General features: G+C 32.7%; 1 protein-coding gene across 1 annotated transcript in view; it reads left to right on the top strand.

Moving 5' to 3' along the window:
- LOC115886039 (equilibrative nucleoside transporter 3-like) overlaps positions 1-25,648 on the top strand; it is a 37,218-nt gene extending 11,570 nt beyond the window's left edge. The window contains exons 2-8 of the mRNA XM_030905069.1: positions 81-328; positions 4,108-4,354; positions 10,940-11,234; positions 11,991-12,175; positions 20,767-20,852; positions 22,553-22,752; positions 25,537-25,648. Of these exons, the coding sequence (XP_030760929.1) occupies positions 81-328; positions 4,108-4,354; positions 10,940-11,234; positions 11,991-12,175; positions 20,767-20,852; positions 22,553-22,752; positions 25,537-25,648 (1,373 nt within the window). The remainder of the gene's footprint in view (positions 1-80; positions 329-4,107; positions 4,355-10,939; positions 11,235-11,990; positions 12,176-20,766; positions 20,853-22,552; positions 22,753-25,536) is intronic.
- Positions 25,649-26,458: the final 810 nt, after the last annotated feature.

The following is a 26,458-nucleotide window of genomic DNA, read 5'->3' as shown; positions in this document are numbered from 1 at the left end:
CGAATGGTCGAACCTTAATGCTCGTCCAATAACTATTATTAAAACTCCTTGTATATATAATTAGACCTCTCTCTTTCCAGTTATACCCGATCAGGAAGAAAAAATTATCGCCGAATCTATCTTCGAGCAAAAGTACAAGAATGGGCGACTGTCGAAATCTGAAAAGGGGCAAGTCGCTCAAGAGAAAACCAGAAAGTTTGCTGTCAAAAAACGCAAGGAACTGGATCCGAACGGACCGGAGGACAAACACAGGATAGTGCAGTGTATAATGTTCGTCATGGGAATTATTCACCTGCTGCCATTTACCTTTTTCATAACAGCAAATGAGGTAAATAATATCGTACCCTTCGCCTGACGTCATCCTCCAATTTATACACGGTGTCCCAGAAATAAGTGCAAGTATATTAGCTAGTTCACTGAAAAAATATAAGTAGTATTACAAAAAAATATTGATGTATTATAGAATTTTTAATAAGAAACTTGCAAAAACAAGATATTTTTATGAAACTAAATAATGAACAATTATAGCAGCTTTTGGACAGGGTCTGTTCAAAAGCTGTTCAATATCGGATCAAAGCAGTTCAAGTTGTTCATTCGGCCATCTTTGATTTTAGTGAGCCAAAAGGAACCTACTACTCTCTTATTTCACGGCGTGTTAAGTAGATGATGCTGTGATATAACACAATTTAATCATTTTTCCAAATTGATCTTCAACAATTTCAAAAAAACACTGAAGAAAAAGCAAAATATAAGTTCTTTTTATTATTCATATTATACAGTTTAATAAATTTTATTTCCTGCTCCTTTTTGTATATAAACTTCTATATTAAAAACATTTCCAAAGAAAAAAAATCTTTAAAAAACTCCAAAGAACATCGTGCTTTACGGGAACAGCACAAAGAGATGCGCGTTGTTTTATCTCCGCATAGAAATCGGCAATGCTTAAAAATAAAACATTTTTATTAACGTGTATTTACAGACACGAGATGCTTGGGTTTTCCAAAGTTTTGTTGGAATCTCTTCGTGAACGTCCGACAGAAAGATATATATTTCAAAGGGAATATATCAGAGCTATATTTTTTATTCTACTTATATTTCTATATTCCTGGGCATTTTGAGGTATATTTTTTCGGTTTCAGGTAGGGTTTCCATACGTCCGAATTTACCCGGACATGTCCGAACTTTTAAAGTGGTGTAAATAAAGGGATTTGGGAAAGCGTCCGGGAGAACTGACTGCAAAAACAATTTAACTTAAAGTTTTTAACTAAGTAAAATATACCGTGTTGGCAACTGTTACTTTTGGGTCGGCATTTACATGTGTGGAAGTAAATCGCATAGGGATCTTATTAAGTCGGAGTGAGAGAAATAGGACCTACCGACGCGACGCTCGACGGTGTGCTGTTGCGGCGTTGCCGATACGCCTTTCCCTATCAAGTAAAGTAAAATCACGATCGCAAACCGCTTATTTTTAAAAGAATTTTTTTAAGAGATAACTAGGTAAAATCATTAGACATGTTTCTGAGCATCTGAAATGGAATTATAAGGATATCGTTAGGTTATTTTTTTTTTAAAATATTAACTATAAAGTTCTTGAAAAAACTACAATCTATTATTTCTAATAGATTTCGAGATATCGATTTTTGAATTCAGAGTTCTAATAGCGCGACCACTATCGACCACCCACTCAATTCCACTTATTTTTACCAAAAATGCAAGTGTTTCTAGCTTGCACTTAAAAAAATTCAAGCTATAGGGAAAATTACAAAGACTCGTTAATAAATAAACAAATCAAGTATCACGAGACGTAATTAAATCGTGAAGCTGAACGCATGATGTACACCTTTCCCTAGAACTTTAAGTACTGACAGAGGTACTGATTGGGTCGGCCGTTCGACTACGACAAATCTGCTCTATCCCCTTCCACGTCTCTTAGCAATATGTGCACAGTTTCTCGGTTTATTTCATGTGTTTGGCAACGTGTTTACTGTTCCCTCTTTGTTCGGTACATTATAAAACGCATTGAACTCTTCTTACATAAGGAAATCTCGACCCAAGACTAAGCTTTGCCAGCCCTTAGTATACCTAAAATTGCAGTTGAATTAATTTTTCAGATATTTTTGTTGAATATTCTATTCTCTACGATGCTACAGCTCTACTTAACCGAAGCATGTTCGAAAGAACCCATTTCTATACTTTGGCGCACAAGTTTTTCGTTTTTGGTGCACTCGTGAAAAGGTGTTCTGGTGTTTCCCCATCTTGGTCACAATCCGATGATTATTTTTACTTAAAGCAAGGAAAACCTTTGATTTTTTTCGGTCGTAAGTTCTGAGGAACTTTTTCGACGGTCTTAGATTCTTCAGTTCCGCTTTTAGTTGGTTCCCGTTTGGAAAACAGAACGGTTCTGGTCCAGTTAGTGGAGTGTTCGCTACTTTCCTTGCCAGATAATTTGCTTTTTCATTGCCTTTTATCCCTTGGTGTAGAGAACCAAGGTAGGATAGACTGGCTACGATTGGAACAAAACAAATATCTCGCAAAGTCTATAAAAACTCGCAAAAGATATCTCATCATACAGTCTATAACCCATTATACATGGGGATCTTCCTGTTGTAGGAAGGAGCACATCAAAAATCTTAAATCGACCGCGACGGGGTCCTCAAAATGGCCGACTTAAATTCCGGTTTATCGGATATATATTATACAGGGCGAGTCTTAAATAAGTGCAAATATTTTCAGGGCTGGTAGATCTCGATAAAAGAAACATGTTTTCTTTTTGCCATTTTTCAAATAAGTCCAATATAACCGAGTTATTTAAGTTTGAAAATTTAAAAAAAATTATTTTTTTTTGGAAAAATTTTGAGAGCCACCGGATTTTTTTCTGTATTTGCACCCCTTTTCTTGCCGTAACCATAGAGTAAAGCCGAAATTATATCGTGGGACAATTTGCGGTGAACAGGCAGTTCTAAAAAGTTTTCGAAAAATATACAGGGAAATTTAAAAGAAAATGCACGATTTTCAACATCTTTTTTTAGCGAAAATAACCTCATAGACGTGTTCCTGGGGTCGAAATATTCCACCCCCAAAAATATTTGCACTTATCTAAGTATTAAGACTCACCCTGTATAATATAGGATAATCGTATAATATATTATTATATTTTATTCAAAACGTGTAAAAATATGATATAGGGAAAATATGGGCTAGACCCAGTAATTTGTTGTTTTATTTTACGTTGTCAATAAATGTTGGTAGTTATTAAAATTGTTATAAAAATATACAATTTTAAAAAAATAGACAAGTTATAATAATTATTTATAAGCACAAACATCCAGTACGCTACTGAAGTAGGTATCAAATTGACGTATCTAAATTCTTTGACATGTAATCTTTGACAAGCAGTAAATAAAAGCAAAAATGCAAGAAAAAATATATAATTAGTTGATTTTAAGTGAATTTCATAAATGATCGGTTTACTACATGTACAGTTGTACAAATATAGGAAGAGACTTGGGGATAGTACCGGCCGGGTGTTATTTTATATTTCCCACGTCTCTAGCTATACTTGTTAAGTTGTATGTATAGTATATAAAGAGAAATTAAAATAACTTTGGTTGCACATCATAATACGACCACCAGCAAACTCCATATAAGACGACGCATGATGTCATTGATGACGTGCACCCAAAGTTGTTTTAATTTCGCTATAGTCACTTACTAACGAAAAGTTATTCCATTATTTCTCTCGATTCTTGACCGAGATCTACCGCACGCTACACAACCAACTATTTACAGTCTTTTTTGATTAATCGCAATAGTGTCACTGTTAATTTAAGTTCTGCTACAATTTTCTTCTAGATTTATTACCTTTATACAACTAACAGTTGTAGAATAAATAATAAATAACATAAAATAAGGTCAGTAAAGACTGGCAAATCCACAAACTTTCAAATCAAATTCAAATGTGTCGAGGCATCGCCAAACAGAACTGTCAAGGATCCCCACCCTAGGGCCATTTGACCGTCTACCATGCATGAATACATGGATAGCATTATACTCCTTTCGTAATATTTTTATTCAAATAATTTTATGCATTTTTTGTTTCTTTTCTAGTACTGGATGTACAAATTTAGAAATGTCACATCAAACAGTACCGATGCCAATGACAGGACGTACCTTCAAGCCAACTTCGCATCTCTAAACCATTTAATATCTGTCGGGCCCAGTACAGTATTTTCCTTTTTTGTCATATTTTTGGGACACAAAATCGAAACCAGAACTAGAATTATAGTGGCATTGGTCGTCAATTCTTTGGTTTTTGTAGTGGAAACCACATTTGTCAAAATCAACACGGATGACTGTAAGTATTTTACGTAGTTAATAAACGTTTTATTCAAACAAGAATACTATACAGGGTCCGGCAATAGTGCGTCGGGCATCTGTAGCTCCTAGAATTAAAATCTTGAGAATTTTGTTTAAGTGCAAACCTAAAGTATGTATCAGGATGTATTTCAGGAAAATATTTTAACTTCTATAGGGTGGCTCAAAAAAGTGTGAGTGGACCTGGATGATTTTTTTAAATGGAACATCCTATATATTATTGCATTTTTGGCTTCCTTTGAGATCACTTTACATAACCCTAAGATATGAATAAATATATTTCGATAGTTTCAGAGATATTAAAAAAATAAATCAAAAATATATATTTTTCAGCCCTTCTTTAAAAAATTATTAAAAATACAGGAACTGTTCTAAAATGAAAACTATATTAGGTATTTACTTTAGATGGTCTGTTCTTACTTTGCTATAAATATGGTAATCGTAAATCATACAGGATGTTCAATATTTTACGCCAAACTTTCAAAAATATAAAATAATTTTTCTTGGAATACATCCATTCTTCCTGAAATACATCCTGGTACATACTTTAGGTTTGCACTTCAACAAAATTCTCAAGTTTTTTGTTCTAGGAGCTACAGATGCCCGACGCACTATTGCCGAACCCTGTAGATACTTTTCTTCAAAAGAGTCCTACTTATGGGTATTTCACCAATGTAAAGCTTCATTCAGAACCTCGAAATCAGTGGAATAAATTAGTAGTTTCAATTAGCCGTAGAAGTTTGGTCACCTAATTTTAATGTAAACATTCAAAATGTCATAATTAGTAGTAATACTTTTTAATTATTGGAAAAAGTGAATAAACTTTTGACTTTTCCACTAATTATACTTCAAAATTTGCGAGGAATGTCATTTTGGCCTCTGATTATCACCCGTCAAGAAAAATTTTCCTGACAGTCAGAGTAGAGTTACAGTGTCGAATAAAACCAAAGTAATAAAAGGTGTCCATCAGGGTTCAATCTTGGGGCCATTATTGTATATAATTTATACAAACGAGCTACCTAATATAACGAGAGAACATACAACTCTCTATGCCGATAGCACTACGCTGATCTTTGATGCAGAGAATGCAGAATTAATGAGAGTTAAAATTAAAAGAACTTGTGATATATTGGTGGAATATTTTTCGTCAATAAATGATGAAATTAATACAACTAAGAACGTTTCTCTGCTTGGTGTTGTCATTGACAGCAGATTGGGTTGGAAAGCGCATGTTGATGGTGTTGCAAAGGGGGTACCAAGACACGGCTTTGCTTTGGGTATTGTCTCGGAGAATGTAGGCGAAGAAGCTGCATTGACAGCTTAGTATGCTTTTGTGCAATCTAAAATGAGATATGGCTTGATAATTTGGGGAAATTGTACTGATATAGGTAGAATCTTTCTGCTACAATAAAGATGCATTCGAAATATATTTAGGATGAGCCGTTTAGAAAGCTGCAGGAGTGTTTTTGTAGAGAAGGGTATATTGACGCTGACAGGCACGTATGTTTACGATGTCTATATGTTTGTGATCGATAATAGAGATCTCTTTGCAGGCTTTGTTAGTGATCACAAGTATGATACCAGAAATATATATAATCTTATACCTGGAAAATGCAATTACAAAAAATGCTGAGTATTCATTTATAAAAATATTTAATAGTTTCCCCGAAGAGTTGCAGGCCATGTCTCGTGGAAAGATAAGAACTATACTAAAAGATTATTTAACCAAAAAGGCATACTATAGTTTGGCCGATTTTTTTTTCCGATTCGCATATCTCACTTTTTAGTAAGCATGTTTATTGTTTGTTATAATTGTAATGTAGTGTGGACTTTTGACTTAGTTGCTACTACTGTAGTATAGTATAAACTATATATATATAGTATGGTTTGAAAGACTTATTTATTTAAACTGAACAATTTTTTTTTCGAAACATACATTTTATATTTGTTTGTTTTTGAGTATTATTCTAGTGTTTTCCTTATTTAAGTGTATTTATGTGTGTTTTATATTAAGTCTTAAGTCTTGTTTTTTTTGCTATTTTCACAATGTTCCATGCCTGCGGGCTCTTGTTACTTTTGTTAATCGGAACAAATAAATGAATATCTATCTATCTATCTATAACTCTTCCCGTGATCGGAAGCAAAAAAAACTATTTAAAATATCTAAATGCAACTCTTCCAGAACACTTTAGCAATTTTCAAACAGATACTTCTATAGAAACCGTTGACGTTCTGTTTTTTCTTGTAATTAACAATGTACTTACTATATGCAAAATATAAAGCAATGCGAAATATTCAATATATTATATAAAGACAAGCCGCTTTTAATATTTTTATCTACGTCAGTGAGTGAAAATGCGTGAGTTAAGAGCTTCTTAACTCACGCATTTTCATTACCGCATTCCTTGTTTAAATGACTACCAAAGAGAAAAAAATATTTTGTAAAATATTTATTTTGCACTAAATTGGAAAAATAGAAGACCACAGGCAAAAAAGGCGCTATGTAAAAAAACGGGATTTGGATAAAAACCGTTTTAAAGCATTAGGGCCTTTATATTTTTGTTCGTTTGGGGTAAATAATATTCCAAATGATATACAATGTTGCTTCCATGTTTATGATTATTTATTATATAGTTTATTTTGCGAAATTATTCAAACAATATAGAAATTCAACAAAATGGCAAAAAAGCAAAAAAAAAACAAGGTATAAACGCGCTTTGTCATATCATGAGAGGCCAGTAATAATTAATTCTGTCATTAATATTATCAAAGTATTGCTGGGCTTCGAGACTGCAAAACTTTTTAAGATCTTGTAAATCTTTCCACTTTGCATAACTCAATGGTAATGGACCTACAATTTTAAATTCTGTATAGTAACTATTTAAAAAAAATTGTCACACTAAACTCATCATCAAATAGCAAATCAGGCAGTTCAAATTCTCCAGCTTTGAGCAGTTTATTAGGTCGAAATTTTCTATCTGTTGGGGCTTGATTCCCACATACCATTGTAGGTGTTTCTAAAGTAGATTGATTGTGGATGTTCTCTTAAAATATTCAGTTCTCTTATTGGTCTCGTTGAAAATGCACATTGTCTTCTATATCTGAGCTTCAAAAAGGACGTCCAGTTTCTAAAATGATCTTGTTTGGCTTCAACAACTTCAAAGGGTACAGGCTTTGCCCTAGCAGATTTGAAGTGATCATACTGTCGCGGACCGGTGTGGACTCGACCTAACCTCACAATATGGCCCGCCCTCGGATGACCTTAACATCGCATAGACACCGCAATGATTCATTCGTTCGAGAAGAATCGAGTCCCACTGGAATGGACTAGTACATACGAGAACATTCGAAAACCTTTTCTACGCACCTAACGATCTATGGACAATTCTAGAGTTCTTTACCTGTCGGTATAAAAGCCGGCGGTGGTGGCCTACAGGGGGCAGTTATAAATATACCAGTGCAGTTGACGCGCTAAAATTCAAAATAAATTCTTAGTTATAAATCGTTTGTAAATAGTTCTATAAGTCTTTTATCGTTATTGTTTTAGTTAATTAGTGTTAAATAAATAGTGTTTAAATAAATTGTGACTTTCTATCCACACGGAACCGACGAAAAACGTAATAATACCAATCCCTTGGTAATTCTGCATGTATTTTTTGGTTAATGAGACCAAAATTGTCACATTCCATGTAACTAAGGCCTCTGATTGGAAAAGTTATTTTAACGGAATCTAGTCTTTTTTTATGTACTATGTAATGAAGAGCACGAATTAAAATATACTTTTTATTTTGGCTTCGACACGAGTCACAAAATATCTCCAAATGTTTAACATCTTTAGCAAGGAAGTTGAATAAAAAGTAATGGAGTAGAGAGCTAACGGAGTCACTTCCTTTGTTTCCAATAGTTTCTGGATACATGTAGAACACTGAATGAGATGTGGACAAAACATGAATGTTGAATGAATAGATGGAAAGTTGTCTTTTGTAATAAACAGCATTCGTTGTTATATTAGGAACTGGCACATTTTTTGCGTAATCTAAACAGATAGCTTCTGTAGAAATGCTTTTCTGACTCTTTTTCTTTGCATCACGTTTCCTTTGGTAAAATACTTCTGCTTTTAATTTGTGTAACTTATTTTCTATTTCAAGTTTTTTATATCCCTCTCTATTTGTTTGTATTTTAAGGATGATTTTTCTTCTATGCTTTGTTTGCTAGCTTCCAATCCCTTTATTTTTGCCAAATGCAGGTCACATTCACTGCAGCTGTCTAACCTTGGAAAGCCGAAAGCTATATTGAATTCTGAGCTAAATATAGCTCGATAAGTTTCATATGAAACTTTTATCAAGGGAAATTTTTCTTTAAACATATTAAACATCTTTTTACATTCAAATTTTCACTTATAATATCACAAGAGCTTAAATTATTTTCGGATTTTTTTTTGAGGGCACGAATATTTAATTATCCTGAGTCGAAGACGAGGGATAATTTTCCTAAAATATTCGTGCCCGAAAGAAAATTTCCAGGAATAATTTAAGCTTGCGTGGTATTCGGTAAGAAAATTTCACACCTAAATTTGAAAAAAAAATATTAATCCAACATGACATTTTAAAATAATTTCAATTTGTTAAGTTGGCCAAGGTGTTTTTGACATATTATATGTTTTGTCATTTTGTTTGCGATTCTGTCATTAAGCTATTACTAGTTTTAAAAACGTCTGTACGTAGAGTAAGTTATAGCGAAATGTCGCGATCTGGAAAAGTAAACCAACAAGTCATTAAAGAAGAAATTGAAAAATATAAAAACTAGATAACACCCGAAAATCAAAATCATGTATATCCATCATATTTCGTTAAATAGAAAATACCAGCTTTAGTTAAATAAAGGCGGCAGAACTATATTTTAGAACATGGCAATTTCTGAAGAAATTCATATACCATATTTCCTTAAATAAAAAATACACACCTTAGTTACATCAAATGCTAAAACTCAAATGGGTAATATTTCAATATATAGACATTGTAGTTCATTCACATTATGATTGTAGATCTTATGTTTACCTTTTCAACTGTCAAAAAATTTCCACTAAAGTTTCGTGGCGCCTCGAAAAAATTTCCGGAAATTTTTTCAGTTGCCATGGTAACTAGTCAACATTAAAGCATGTTAGTGGTTGAAAAGTAGAGGTGTGAAATTTTCAGGTAAATAAACTTTGGTTGTTTTTCTTAGGCTATAGTGCGTCTTACGCCCTTTGAAAGGTTTAACATAAACCCGGATCAGGTTTCTGGAGTTTTCTGAAAGCCTATGAGGACGATTCAAGTGTTTGCCCCTGCGGTCACGTGGAGCCTCACCTTTCAGTTTCAAGGACTTTTGAAGTACTTCCAATTTTTTCCTTTCAATACCATGCATCGCCAAAAAAGCTTTTCGACATACCTGCTTTTCTTGTAGATCTCCATTGTCAGAGAATCTTATTCTATAATTATAGGATGCATCAAGAAGTACAGCAGCTTCTTCTGGATTACGAGGTAGATGTTTTGCTCGTCAACAGAATTTAATTCGTTAAACCGCCTAATTATCTGCAATCTTGCTACTTCGGGCACATTTTCAAAGCACTTGTAACGTTTGCAACCACAATCTTTACCAATGACATAGCTTCTTGAGTTGATTTTCTTCATTACATCACTTAATTTACCATGCCGTTTTCTTTTTTTTAGTTGATAAATTCAAGGTAGGTACTACTACATCACTATTTTCAGATTCAGACATAATTATTTGTGTTAAAATAAATAAACTGACCAATAATTTACTGCGAAATGCAAACGAAATGATAAACACGCCAAGGTTTCGCATAATTTGACTAAGCGCCTTCTTAGCTACTACCGCACTGACATGGCGCTTTTTTAGCTTGTTCGTCAATATTAAAAATTAAAATAAATCTTGACGGAGCGCATTTGTAGCTTGAACGATAGGATAGGGTGAAACTTTTCCAATTTTTCTAAAAGATGTCACTAATAACTCAATTTCGTTAAAAATTGACATTGCACCTTTTTTGCCTGTGGTCTTCAATTCCTTTTCATTTCGATAGTTGTGTACTTTTTTTTTCGGTGCACCATTTTGCAAACTTAGAGTATGTATATTCATACTTCTGTTTCGATCTTGCTGAAAGCAATCCAGAAATGGCTCCAAATGCCTCTTCTTCAATGTCAGAGGGAATACTTTCGGAATCGCTCATTTTTTAAACTAGTGCCATCAATATTATTTACTGTCATATTGACATTGCCATGCATGGTGTTATTTGAACAAAGGTATTAAGGTAGTTGATTTTTAGGATAGGTATATAGTTAAGTACATACACTCATTTTTAAAATTCATTGTGTGTTTTTATAGTTAGACGTAGATAAAATATTGTACAATACACGCGAGTTAACTCTATTAAGATACTTGTGTGGTTGCACAACTCGTTGTGCAAGTTTTACACGCGTATCTTAATAATGCTGTTAAGTCACTTGTATCGTAAATATCTATTAATCACTACTACGTGTCATTTTACCATCTGCCTCGTATTTTTTAGGGCAAGTGGGATTCTTCGCACTCACTGTCACACTGATGCTAGTCCTGAGTTGCTCGATGACATTTTCCAGTTCCGCCAACATGACCGTGGTGTCAAAATTCCCTGACGAATACATGAAAATGTACATGATTGGTGAGGGCATAGCTGGATTATTTTCGGCATTACTTAGGCTTCTATCCATAGCAGTAGCACCATCCACTGAGGGTGCAGCCTTGATATACTTTGTAACCGGTACGACTATCATGACAGTGTCTTCCTTCCTGTTCTATCTTAGTACTCACACGGATTTTTTCAAGTAATTATTTAATAATTATTGTATAATATATTATTAATTTATAGTATTAATTAATATTATTTTTTCCATAGCAACTGTTAAAATTGCCTTACATCTATCAAAAATATTAGATAAAATAGTACTTTAACCGCAAGGGTAGATTAAATGATACTTTAACAGCGAGGATAGGTTAAAAACTTTATTTCTTCTCGCACGTTTTTTTAATTGCTTCCATTTTTGAAAATTTTTGTATTCCCTTTCATAAATTATTCGGGATTTAAATGGAAGTAGTTTGGATATTGCGTTTGTCACCTCAGCCTGAATATCTGTTGGTAATTTACTTATTTCGTTTTGAGCCATTTCTGGCTCCAATTCAATCAGCAATCGACACGAAAGAGAATGAGAAAATATTGACTCAAAACTGACAACTAAAGAGACAGCTTTATTTATTTGTGAAATTATATAGAAACCAACGCCAACCCAGCACAATATTTTTTCTACTCGTAATAAATTCCTTGAAATAATAATTTCTGAATATTTTTTAAAGCGTAACTCGCTATGAAAAAAATATTGTTCTATACACGACGATAAAATTGCATTATCATCTCCCGAAATTAGTAGAAATTAATCTTTTCGGTCGACGATAATATATCATTTTATCGTCTTGTATAAAAAATAAATATTAATAAAATGGGAAGAGATTTTTTTATTTGAATATTATTAATAAATATTGGTGTTACAAATAGAGACTTTATGGACTGAAATGCGTTTTTCCAGGTACTACACGAAGGATATGAAGGAAGACACAAAAAGACGCATACCTAGGCTATCTGAATTTGTTGATGTACTGAGGTACACATGGCCTTTACTTATCCTCAGCGTAGTGGGGATTCTGATACCTCAAGGGTCTATAACTAACCTGATCGTTTCAGAGTACTATGGAACTGACAATGTTTGGGGCAGTAAGTAATTTATCAAAAAGAAAATAACACACTTACATTAAAATGCATACCGGGTGGTGCATCGTCATTGGAAACATAAAAAATCCCATGCAAATTTTGAACTGTCCAAATATTGGCTCTCCTATTAATTTTACAACTAAGGTGTAAATAGGTTTTTAAAGGACTGCCAATTTGCCAAATTTGAACAATTTTGCACAAGCCGACTTTAAGTAATAGTTCAAGAGCCGGGTACAAAAACATGCAAGAGTTTTCTAAAGGCTCATATTTTCAAAATCGATTGCATTTTAGTGTTAAAAAGCAAAGGTACAGTCATTAGTTCCAGTTCCGGGACACCTGGTGCTGAGAAGCGCGCAAAGAAAGAAGTAGTTTTAATTAACACCTCCAAACTGTTTTCTGAAGGCTGAAAATATGTAGATAACATTCATACAAAATAGAGGATAATTCGTCGATTCTAAAATAAGAAAGAAAAATCACTGTTCCAGTGTTTCCACGGTCAGTGCCAGTAGTAATATCGCAACTACTACTACTAATACTACGACTGATCCGCGAGCAATGCCCATACCACTAAAGTCGCTACTAATACCAAATTGTGCTATACTGCTAATGGCACTAATGCGATCGCTTTGTACACAACAATGCCATCGCGGTTTACACCTCGCATTAGTATATCACTGATTGGCAAATTAGAGGAAACCAAGAATGTTTTTCTCATTTTATCAGCAAAGTCGCAAAAAGTCGCAGTATTTTATTTTACTGTATGAAAGCCCAATGTTTACTAAGTAAAACGTATATAGACAATATGCTGAATTCTTCGAAATGCGCAACTAAATCTCTAAGTATAATAAAAATGTCACAAATTTAATCAAATTTTCTGAACGCCTAACTTTTAGTTGCAAAAAAAATCGTTAGTATAGAGAATATCAAAATAAATAATACGTTTTTGTAGAATACATACCTGCAGGTTGCTGAGCCATTTTCAATCAAAACAATAATATAAACTTAAAAAGAGCACAAGAACAAAAACAATTTATAATTTTAAACATAAATGCAATGTAAAACAAAAATATAACAGTCAGACAGAGCTGTATGCGTCACAAAGCGTCAGCTCTACATCAAACGCGCTGTCAAAAAAATGTCACTCAAAGTGATTTCTGAAAGCTGAAACTTTGCAAGAAAACAGTGAAAATAATAGATTTATTAATATAAACAGTTAGACAGCGCGCGTATGGGCGGGTCTCTTCTACACTACATACGGGGTGGTCCGAACTGTACTCCGGAAACCTCGGCAGAATATTCTGCAGATAAAAATAGGTAAATAAGTTCGTATAAATTTATACCCAAAAATGCTTAGTTTCTGAGATACAGGGTGTAGAAGTTTTTATTTTGATTTTTTCAAGTAATTCCTGAAGTAACGTCAATATTTGGATGAGAAATTTAATTTTGATATTAATATGACCCTAATTTTTTAACTAGGTTGAAGTGTAATAACTTTTCGTCCGTACCTGTATAAAACTACTGTGTAAAAAAATATACATTTACGACGTTTCGATATTTGGAATCGAAATTATCAATACCTGCCATTATTGACATAAATTAAACATGTTAAGTAAATAGTTATTAGACTGAAATCATAAATTTGAAATTTTTTGGGCCAAAAGTCCAACAGACATTGTTTTATCATCATTTTTTCGAAGAAAATTTCACACCTCTACTTTTCAACCAATAACATGCTTTAATGTTGACTAGTTACCATGGCAACTGAAAAAATTTCCGGAAATTTTTTCGAGGCGCCACGAAACTTTAGTGGAGATCTACAATCATAATGTGAATGAACTACAATGTCTATATATTGAAATATTACCCATTTGAGTTTTAGCATTTGATGTAACTAAGGTTGGTAATATTTTTTATTTAAGGAAATATGTTAGATATACCTACATATGAATTTCTTCGAAATTGCCATGTTCTAAAAAATATAGTTCTGCCGCCTTTATTTAACTAAAGCTGGTATTTTTCTATTTAACGAAATATGATGGATATACACTTGATTTTGATTTTCGGGTGTTATCTGGTTTTATATTTTCAATTTCTTCTTTAATGACTTGTTGGTTTACTTTTCCAAATCGCGACATTTCGCTATACACTTCTTACTCTACGTACAGACGTTTTAAAACTAGTAATAGCTTAATGACAGAATCGCAAACAAAAATGACAAAACACATAATATGTCAAAAACATCAATACCTTGGCCAACTTAACAAATTGAAATTATTTTAAAATGTCATGTTGGATTAATATTTCTTTTTTCAAATTTAGGTGCGAAATTTTCTTACCGAATACCACGCAAGCTTAAATTATTCCTGGAAATTTTCTTTCGGGCACGAATATTTTAGGAAAATTATATTATATATATAATTTTCAAAATTTTCGTGCCCTCAAAAAAATTTCCGAAAATAATTTAAGCTCTTGTGATATTATAAGTGAAAATTTATGATTAATTTAAAAAAAAATCAAAAGTTTCCAAATTTATCATTTCAGACAAACAACTATCTACTCAACATTATTTTTTGTCAATAATGACATGTATTGACTATTTCCATTCTAAATATCTTAAGAACGGTTGCTCCTAGCTATTTTTACCAAGAGACATTTTTTACGTAAAAAATCACGGAAATGTATATTTTTTCACTCGTAGTACAGGTACGGACGAAAACTTATTACTTTTCAAAACAGTTAAAACATATGTAAGTTGCGCCCTCTACAAATAGGAATCATATTGACATCAAAATCAAATTTTTTGTGTCAAGAAACTCCCAGACACCAATTGTCATTCAAATATTGACTTCAGAAATTATTTGGAAAAAATCGAAATAAAAATGAAAGTTCTATACCCTGTATCCCCGAAACTAAACATTTTAAGACATACATTTATACAAACTTTTTTACTTATTTTTATCTGCAGAATATGCTGTCGAAGTTTCCGGAATACAATTCGGACCACCCTGTATATCGATATTCATCAATAATTTCACACAAAACAAAATAATTAATGTAAAACTTTGGTAAAAAATGCTTTATGCAAAAAAACATGTGTCATTTTTTATTTGAGACTGATTTCCTCCGACATGAATTAAACTACACGATTTAAAGTATATTTCTTTATAATATTTGTTGAAATATCAATAATATATACTCACAAATCTAAAAAAAATATTTTATTTTGTGTGAAATTATTGATGAATATCGATATACTGAGTAAATCAGCTTATCCAAAATTGTTCAAATTTGGTATGTGTATTCAACACACATAATACAGACCTTTAAAAACTTATTTAGGGGATTTCGCTGTAAAATTAACAGGGAAGTCAAAATGTGGACAGTTTTTTGCATGCGATTTCCTATGTTTCCAACGACGATGCACCACTCGGTAGAACATACATTATAAGAAAATTTAAATCATATACAGGGTGGCGTCTTTCATACGCCGCGGAATTTCCAAGGAGAACGGTAGTCTATATGGAAATGAAATTTTGGCAGCATATGTAGGTTAACTAAAAGCATTTTATAAAAATATATAGTATTATACAGGGTGACCCGAAAAAAAGTTACAGATTGTGTTTTTTCTAATGGAACGCCCTATTTTTAACAATAATTAAATAATAAAAAACAGAGAACTTTTCCATTTTTTTTTGTTTATAAACTTACGTGCATAGAAATCGGCCCACGGTGAACTTAACGGTGGTTTTAACTGTGTCTTTTAGAATCTATTTATCAGACAAGTAAAAAATATGAGCTGTTTCAAAGACAATTTAACATGCTTTAATAAACAAATAAAAGGTATTTGTGTTGTGGTGACAATAAGAATAACAAACTTGTCAAATATTGCAATTACTACCTTTGTAATCGATTTTTCACATTGTTCTTTTATTCTTTGATTAGTTGTTTTATTGTTTGATTAGTGTTTCAATTTAATGCATACATTACCGGAAAAAGCCGCCCAAGTAATCGCTTTAATCGAAAATGGACTTAAACAGAGAGCTGTAGCTCGGCAACTACATATGACAGCGGTTCGAAGAGTGTGTGACCGATATGAGGAGACTCGATCCTTTCGTAGTCGACCTGGAACTGGTAGAAAGAGATATACAACGGATTGTGATGACCGCTTTATTGTGTCAACAATGTTAAGAAATCGACGTCTTAATGCTATTCAGGTGCAGCAACAGCTCCGTGAAACACGAGCAGTGACTATTAGTCAGTGGACAGTAAGACGAATATTGAAGGAAACTAATATGACCCCCAAAACACCCGCAATTGGTCCAAAACTTCCCCAGCTCATTGTCAAGCACGCTTGCGTTTAGCGCTAGAACATCTGAATTGGACACTAGAACAATGGGAATCTATTTTATACTCAGATGAGACCAGGATATGCCTCTATGGTAGCGACCGAAGAAAAAAAGTGTTCCAGAGGCCAGATGAGCGATTCGCAGAATGCTGCATTGAGGAGCGGATTGCTTATGGAGGTGGTTTCTGCATGATCTGGGATGCAATTTCTATAACTGCGCGAACCGACCCAGTTTTCATCCGTTGGGGCGACCGCCGGCACGGGAGAGGAGGTTTAACTGATGCTAGGTAATTGAGGAGTTTTTAGCAGTTCATGCGGTACCTTACGTCGACTACATTGGAAACGAATTCACATTTATGCATGACAATGCGAAGGCACATACATCAAGAATCGTACACGATTACATTTCAGAAGTCGGATTTCGGGTTATGGAATGGCCAGCATGCAGTCCAGACTTAAACCCGATAAAACATTTATGGGATGAGCTAAAACGAAGAATTCGTACTAGACGAAGAGCCCCAACTTCTATCCCAGAGCTCATTGTTGCAGTAGAGGGAGAGTAGGGCTTAACATCCCGCAAGAAACAATATCAAATTTGGTCGAATCTATACCAAATCGTATGAGAGATGTTAGAGCAAGAGGGGGTCATACCCATTATTGAAAATTTAGTTTAGTTAATTGCCCATAAATAAATAAATAAATAAATAATTACATACACCTCTTAGTAATAAAATCGATAATTTGTTTCATGCATTAATTTAATAATTTTAATCCAAAGAAACCAAAATACAAATTGAGACAAATAGATTATAAAAAATATATAGTTAACTTCAAAAGTTTGCCTTGGACCGATTTCTATGCACGCAAGTGTATAATCATATTTCTAACACTATATATTAATTGATTTTCGGATTCCAGAAAAAAAATAAAGGTGAGATTTATTAAAGAAGCGTATACCAAAAATCTAAGGATTTTGACATGTTTCACATTTTGTGAAAATAAACAGTAAATTACAAATTTCGATAATAGCTACCTAAACTTTAGTTGACCTTGTATACAAAAATTAAAGATTGTAGAGTAAAATACTCGACGGTAATAAAAAGATAAAATATTTTAGGTATTACAGAATTAAAACTAGATATAAAACTATAATTATGTGACGTTCTACCTCGAAAAGCAGTTACAATAATTTCTCTAATGTTGTCGACAAGTTGTTGTAGTTGGTCGAGTTTTGTAAACGCTGTCTTTAACATATCCCCATAAAAAAACAGACTAGATAAAATCAGGAGCATTTACGTATTCTATTAATTGGTGAACGCACACTGCATTTACCAACTAATAGAATCATATCAATTCTCTCTGATGTAGGATAAGTTTGCATTTTCGGCAAATTTCTGAGAATTTTTTTGTTTTAATTGACACAAAATAATGACTAGTTGTTAAAGTCGGACTAATTAGGCAGATATATTGAAGTAACGTCAAACATCACAGCCACCTAGATCTTATCTATATATATAAATCTGACTGTCCTGACTGATACTGACTCATCAACGCCCAGACCAAACCCTTGACCCTAGAAAGCTGAAATTTTGCACAGGGGTTCCTTTTATGATGTTTACGTAAGATAAGAAAGGATTTTTAAAAATTCATCCCCTAAGGGGGTAAAAAGGGGGGTGGAATATTACAATATTTTTTATTTAAAAAACGGTCAAGTTTCCGAAAAAACGCTTAAACACGTATATTTTATTTTCTTTTTTTACATATTTTCAGATTTTTTTAAAAATGTATACAGGGTGTTTCGAAAAATTTGGTCATTGATTAATCACGATCCTGCTTAAAGCGCTTGACGTAAAAAGCTGATTTTGGAAAACGGATTGACTTTAGGGTGTAGAGGTTCGATAAGAAGCGATTTTTCGAAACTCGAATTCTAAGGGGGTGAAACCGCCCTCAAATATTAGAATATTTTTTATTTAAAAAACGGTCAAGTTTCCGAAAACGCTTAAACACATATATTTTATTTTCTTTTTTTTACATATTTTAAGATTTTTTAAAAATGTATACAGGGTGTTTCGAAAATCTGGTCATTGATTAATCACGATCCTGCTTAAAGCGCTTGACGTAAAAAGATGATTTTTGGAAAACGGATTGACTTTAGGGTGTAGAGGTTCGATAAGAAGGGATTTTTCGAAACTCGAATTCTAAGGGGTGAAACCGCCCCTCAAATATTAGAATATTTTTATTTAAAAACGGTCAAATTTCCGAAAAAACGCTTGAACACGTATATTTTATTTTCTTTTTTACATATTTTAAGATTTTTTAAAATGTATACAGGGTGTTTCGAAAAATCTGGTCATTGATTAATCACGATCCTGCTTAAAGCGCTTGACGTAAAAAGCTGATTTTTGGAAAACGGATTGACTTTAGGGTGTAGAGGTTCGATAAGAAGGGATTTTTCGAAACTCGAATTCTAAGGGGGTGAAACCGCCCCTCAAATATTAGAATATTTTTATTTAAAAACGGTCAAATTTCCGAAAAACGCTTGAACACGTATATTTTATTTTCTTTTTTTTGCATATTTTAAGATTTTTTAAAAATGTATACAGGGTGTTTCGAAAAATTGATTAATTGGTCATTGATTAATCACGATTCTGCTTAAAGCGCTTGACGTAAAAAGCTGATTTTTGGAAAACGGATTGACTTTAGGGTGTAGAGGTTCGATAAGAAGGGATTTTTCGAAACTCGAATTCTGAGGGTGTGAAACCACCCCTCAAATATTAGAATATTTTTTATTTAAAAACCGGTGAGTTTTTCGGAAAAATTCTTAAACATGTATATTTTATTTCGTTGTTTTACATATTTTAAGATTTTTTAAAAATTTATACAGGGTGTTTCATAAAATATAACCATTGAGTAATCACGATTCTACTTAAACTGTTTGACTTTTAAAGCTGATTTTTGGCAAACGGATTTACTGTGGGGTGTAGAGGTTCGATAAGGAGGGGTTTTTCGAATTTCAAATTCCAAGCGGATGAAAACGACCCACAAATATTACAATATATGTTATTTAAATACGGCGAGCCTTTCGGGAAAACACTTGGACACGCATAATTGATTTTGTTTTTTACATATTTTGAAATTTTTAAAAATCATACAGGGTGTTCCAAAAAAGTTGGGTAATTGATTAATCACGATTCTGCTTAAACTGCTTGACGTAAAAAGCTTATTTTTGGCAAACGGATTTTTCGAAAGTCAAATTCCAACGAGATGAAACTACCCTCAAATATTATACCAAGTTATATAATAATATCGCCATATTGTTTTTTCTCATGCTGACATAAATGTAAGAAAATTTTATCTTAGTTTGTATGTTAATGGAAATTCTTGCTTTGCTTGATCATCACCATTACAAATGATTAATCCGACGCGAACGAAGTCGCGGGTACACACTAGTTAAATAATAAAGATCTACGCAAATCAAATCATGTAAATGAAAATATCTAGAAAAACCTTTATTTGAGAGGTAGGCAACCTTAATAGTATTTTGAAGAGACATGAATTATCCATTGTATATCGGTATAATATACTGGGTGTTCCATTTAAAATAAAAGAGTAACATGCTTTTAACGGTGACCAATCTCCAATATTAATTTTGTCTCACCCTGTATAACTTTTTGGATCAAGTTTTAACTTTATTTAAAGTACAATAGTTAATTTAACTACATATTAGGCTATACCGGGTAAATTCCAATTTAGGTAGATTTTTTATTTCTAAAAAACCTTGCATTTTAGTCATATACTTCTCTTATAAAACTCACCTTTATTTTTCTCCCAGAATCTGAAAATCAATTAATATATAGGGCGTTCCATTACAATAAAAAACACAACTTTGATATGTAACTTATTTTGGGGACACCCTGTAGAACCCGCTATATTTTTAGGAAGTGCTCTGAATTAGCCTACATGTGCTCAAAAATTTTCATTTCAATACAAACTATCGTTCTCCTTGGAGAATCTGCGGCGTATGATAGTGGCGCCACCCTGTATAGCTAAAAAATAAAATAAATATTTTTGATAAAATTGGGTCTCTCAAATTCTAGAATCAAATTGTAATTAATCAAAGACATTTTTCTGTTTTGCGTCGGCAAATTATTGTACGACTTTGTTTTAAACTAGTCTAACGAGATTTTAATGCCTGTCCTGGCTCAGTTCCCTAACGGATTTAGAATACAATTTTTCTTTTTTTTTGTAGCTAAATACTTTATAACAGTGATTACCTATTTACTGAATTCTGTATGTGGAATAGCTGGCAGACTGCTATTTTATGTCTGCGAAATCGTAAGTATCGTTTAATTTAAACTATATAATATTTAAACTGTACAAGTTTTATGTAAAGAAGAAATACCGTATGATCAAATAAAAACGGCGTCCAGTTGGCTTGGAAATGACGATGATGGCATTTCCTATATAAATTTACATATAAAATGACAGCGATCTTCATTTCATAGCCATCGCTGACGCCGTTTTTATTCGATCATACGGTATGTTTTTTCAATAGCAACTGTTAAGATTGCCTTATATCTATCAAAAATAGTAGATCAAATAGTACTTTAACCGCAGGGGTAGATTAAATGATACTTTAACAGCGAAGATAGGTTAAAAACTTTATTTCTTCTCGCACGTTTTTTAATTGCTTCAATTTTTGAAAAATTTTGTATTTTTTTTTATAAGTTATTCGGGATTTAAATGGAAGTAGTTTGGATATGGCGTTTGTCGTCTCAGCCTGAATATCTGTTGGTAATTTACTTATTTCGTTTTGAGCCATTTCTGGCTCCAATTCAATCAGCAATCGACACGAAAGAGAATTAAAAAATTTTGACTCAAAACTGACAACTAAAGAAACAGCTCTATTTATTTGTCAAATTACATACCCAAGTAGCAAAATTACGTTGTTCAACGTAATCACAACGTCGCCAGGAGCAACCCAACGTTGCCGGACAACGTCGACGCGACGTTTCAGCGACCCATATTGGCACCAAAATGGTGGATGTTTTTAGGGTCGCTACAACGTCGCGACGTTGTTTGAGGCGACGCAGTACGTCGTGTGCTAAAAGTTGTTTCTCATGCCGATTCGCGATATTTTGGGGTTAGAGTTAAAAATATTCGTCGTCAAATATTACTATATTCAACCATGGGGAAACCAAAATGAATGATGTATGAATTAGAAATGGAATATATTATGCTCCATTAAGAAATAACTAGGTGAATTTAACTTCGACAAATCTGCAAAGTTTTGAAATGTCGGCAATTGAAATTCATCAACGAAGATTAGTTTACTGTTGAAAGTGATCATGATACTTCGAAATATGGCAAAACCCCTTTTTTATTTCCTAGTTTTAATTTTAAAATTATAGTTTACTAGGTTAACCTAACCTTTTTTTTTTAAGTTTGAAACAAATATACGAAATCTATCAGGAAAATTAGCTTACAACCCTCACAGATACAGTTTTTTAACAATATTCGCAGTATTTTGTGGTTTCGATGCGTCCACATCGCATGAAAAGATAAATTGTATTAAAATGGCTGAGTTGCCTAAGATAACTTTTAAAATACCAATATAGTGCATAAGATGCGGTAACCGACCTTTGGGTCACCTATGCCAATCTTTGGTTCAGAAATTGACACCTGCTTTGACGAAATAGGACCTCTGAACCCTACCGACATCTAGGAGGTAAATAACAAAATTCCTTCTTACAGTGCTCTTTTTTACCAAGGAAAAATAAAATTTCAAATTAAATTATTACCTTTAGTATTTATTCATTTTCTATTATTTTTAAATCACGCAAATGGTAATATAAAGGGTCATTTTTGCTACTAAGCAATAATACAAACTACAAATACTAAAACTTTTGTATAGAGATAAATTGTGTTCAATTAACATATTTTGAAAAAAAAAACGTCCCCAGAATATTTTGACACCCTGTGTAATTATGGCCAACAAATTTGCTTTTATTATGTTTTTTTTACTATTGTTTTAGGATCTTTCATTCCCTCTCTTATACGTTGTCTCTCTAGGACGTGAAATCATATTTACACCTCTGTTGGCACTGTGTAATGCCAAACCAAGGCATCACCTACCAGTGATATTTGGCCACGATTGGCAGTATGCCATCATTGCTGGCACTCAGTCATTTACCGGAGGATATTTCATGAACATCTCATATTTAAAGAATCTTAGGTAAGGCCAGATATATAGTTTTAGGAATAATGAGCATGTTGAACGGTACGCAAAAGTTCTAATCAAGGTGCCCCTATGTTTGCGCTTAGGTCTATATATAGAGGCAACTCAGAAAGTAATAGTGAATATAAGTTTCTTGACGATTATCTTTAGTTACTTCTCAGTTCCGTGTATACAGGATGGTCCGAATTGTATTCCGGAAACTTACAGATAAAAATAAGTAAAAAAGTTTGTATAAATGTATGTCCGGAAATGCTTGGTTTGGGAGAGAACGTTTCGCTTAGAGTTTTGGATATATTTGGAATCTAAATTATCAATACCTGTCATCATTTACGTAATTTAAACATGTTGACTAAATAGTTATTAGACTGAAATCAAAAATTCCCAAATTTACCATTTCAGTGAAGTGCCAATAATGACATGTATTGACTATTTTCATTCTAAATATCTTGAGGACGGTAGCTCGTAGCAATTTTTACCAAGAGTCCTTTTTTACGTAAAAAACGTCGTAAATGAATATTTTTTACTCGGTAGTTTTATACAGGTACCGACGAAAAGTTATTAGTCTTCAAACTAGTATGTATATGTACTTATGTAGGTGGTTTGGCATATTGACATCAAAATAAAAAATTTTATGTCAAAAAACTCCCAGACACCAATAATTTTCATCGAAATATTGACGTTACTTCATAAATTATTTGAAAAAAAAACGGAAATAAAAATAACATTTCCACACCCTATATCTCCGAAAGTAAGCATTTTAGGACATACATTTATACGAACTTTTTTACTTATTTTTATCTGCAGACCCAAGTGGCATAGGAAGGAGAAAACAACATTGACCACCGAAAATTAACCACTATTTGGTTGAATTTTACTTATATTTAACTTAATAAATTTCTTGTAGGGAATAAGGTGGGATAAATAAATAAAAATAAGGTCGTAAACTAATTAAAAATAACCTAAAATTATGCCTTTGAAAAGTAGCAGTTGAAAGTAGCAAGTTGGAGTTAGCTGGCATTGTTAAAATCTAGTTACTGATAACCTATTGAGGGCATTAAGACCACAGGGAATTAAAGTAGGTCAAATGTTACTTTATTATAACCTCAAATTTGTCTCGGGGTCGAAGGCATTGTTTGGTTTTCAAGTTTACACATTACCTTGTTCCCACTGGTGGGGAACGAAAGAATATTCAATGCGTTTCTTTTTTATTACCGTCGCAATCTTAAACGTGTCCATTATGTGCAATAAAAACAAAAAGTCCTCTATAATAACACTCACAATCCCAAAACACAAAACTTTTACAAATAATAAGCAAAGAAAACTAATTTGGTTTTCTAGTTAGTTAGTGTTCTAGTTTAGGCCAGTTCGGTAATTGCATCGGCTAGCAAAAGGATAAAAATTTGACATGTCACGTGACTCTCAATAAATATTCTCATTTTAGGACACATGATTACTGTGAAAAGTTAATCGGATTGCTCGAAGATATAATTACCGAACTTAGCATAAAATATCATTGTCAACTGTCACTCAAAGAAAATAAAAGTTTTCTGTTTTACCGGCGATACTCCAAAAGTCAGGCCTTCGAGAAATGAGCTTCGACCTAATATAGCCCATTTTTTAACTTGCACCTCGAAGAAAAAATACCTTAAGCAAGAAATCTTGACCTTTGAGGTTATTTAAAGAAATCTTAACCTCACAAAAAGAAACCGGACTTTAAGGTTTTAAAATTATGAAATACCTAAATTCATAGATAAATAGTTAAAAACACCATTAGCGGCCATTTTCTTATTCAATTTGTTTTCAAAAAATATTTTTTGTGACATTGTTCTAAACTATTGAGAAAGATAAACATACGTTCATGAATAATACTACCTACCACAAGTTAAATTATCTAATTAAGAACTTTAAAAGTGTACCAAGGAAGTTAGCTGAAAAAAAGTTAGGTTAGAACCTTAAAAGTAACGATTTATTCTAAAATTATTTGTTGAAAATACATAAAATTTTAATGGCGCATAATTTTTTAGGGCCTATCGTATTTACATCTTAGAGAAAAATTTTCTCCGCAGACATAATTATCTTGTGAATCCACTTCTTACCAATAACTTATTTAAATTTACTAGGAAGTGCATATATGTAGGTATTTCATCCATATTGGATTAATGTTCAAACGGTCATGCCAGTTATTACTACACTTGTTTGTCTTCCTGGTTCATTATTGGAAAATTCATTTACATATTAAAAAGAAAAATACTTTACCTTATTCTTTCTCTTTCTTTCCCACGTTAAAATGTAGGTAGTATAAATTAGGACTATTTTTAGTAAAATTTACCTCTATTTTACCATGTTATGACCTCAGGTCGGTTATTTTTGACTTCATAGCCCATATTTCATACAAGACATTATAACCTGTTAACCTGTTTTTAACTTCCAAATTACTTTAGTTTTATTCCCCACTTTGGGAATTTTAACGTCAATTCTTGGAAATTTCGACCAATTTCCAGTAGGTCAATAATAGTCCAGGTGGTTAATTTAACGTAATTTTAACTTATATACTGCCCAAGTTTCCGGAATACAGTATGAACCACCCGGTATGTGGCATAAATCAACAAAACATTTAAAATTTGTCACTAAGCCACTCCGTGTTTTATATTATGTTCAGCTGAATTTTTAATGAACTAACCAGGTAATTACTAGGTACTAAACCTTTTTTTAATGAGAAGAATCTGTTTTAGTATCAATCTCTATCTAAATTTAATTAATAATAGTTTTGGTTTGCTTCAGAATTGTGCCTCCAGAAAAACTTGAACTCTCCTGGATGGTTAACATGTTCGTGATGAAGATTGCTGGAATTGCAACATCACCACTGGGTGTCGTGGCTGTGAGTTTATTGTGATATATAGGTAGCGATATTTTTTATATTTATTTTGATTAATAAATTTATACAAAAAATGTGTTTATTTTATTCTGGCAATATTCTATTAATTTTCGAAGTAAAACTTCTTTACGCGCGATGGGAGAAAATATTCAAAGCCGTGACAAACCACGCCCTTGACATGGCATGCCTTGACGCACAAGTTTGACGCACAAAAAAGTGGTAAGCATTGCGCAAAACACCAAAAAACCATTGATTTAAAGCCAAGCAAAGCATTATAATAAACTTCAGAGTGTACCTGTGTACCAATATCCTCTGGTTGTGTGCTAGCAAGTAAATTTTCATGCATATTTTCATTGATGGGTTTGTAGCTTCTGAATAACGGTCTAGGTAAAGCATTTAGCTCCTTTGCTAGCTCAGAATTGCAATTATTACAGTTAAGCAACTCGCATTTTCATTGGAGGACATCGTCATATTTATTTCAAACCATTAATCAACGAGAATATTCGTATAAATTAGCAAAACTACTCTAAACCACTATAAATACAAATTGTTGGTTAGGTTCAAAATTTTTTCTATTCTTAAATAAATTTAAGCGTTAACATTATTAGGGATCTGTATAAAAGTGTGTATTTTGCGCATTCCACAACATTTACAGGCTATTGACGAAACAGTAAATGTACAGATTCCAGAAATAAATTGAAAATAACATTTATATTAAAACAGCATTATATGTCAGTTTTTCAAACATGTCCTTCAAATCCTTCAATTTAACAGCTGTTACTAAGAAGTTTCACAAAAAAAGTGCACACAATTTTTTTTACTTTTTCT

Source organism: Sitophilus oryzae, unplaced genomic scaffold (assembly GCF_002938485.1).
Source record: "Sitophilus oryzae breed Bouriz unplaced genomic scaffold, Soryzae_2.0 scaffold_466_pilon_pilon, whole genome shotgun sequence".
Lineage (NCBI taxonomy): Eukaryota > Metazoa > Arthropoda > Insecta > Coleoptera > Curculionidae > Sitophilus > Sitophilus oryzae.
This window is presented reverse-complemented; position numbering and strand designations above follow the sequence as displayed.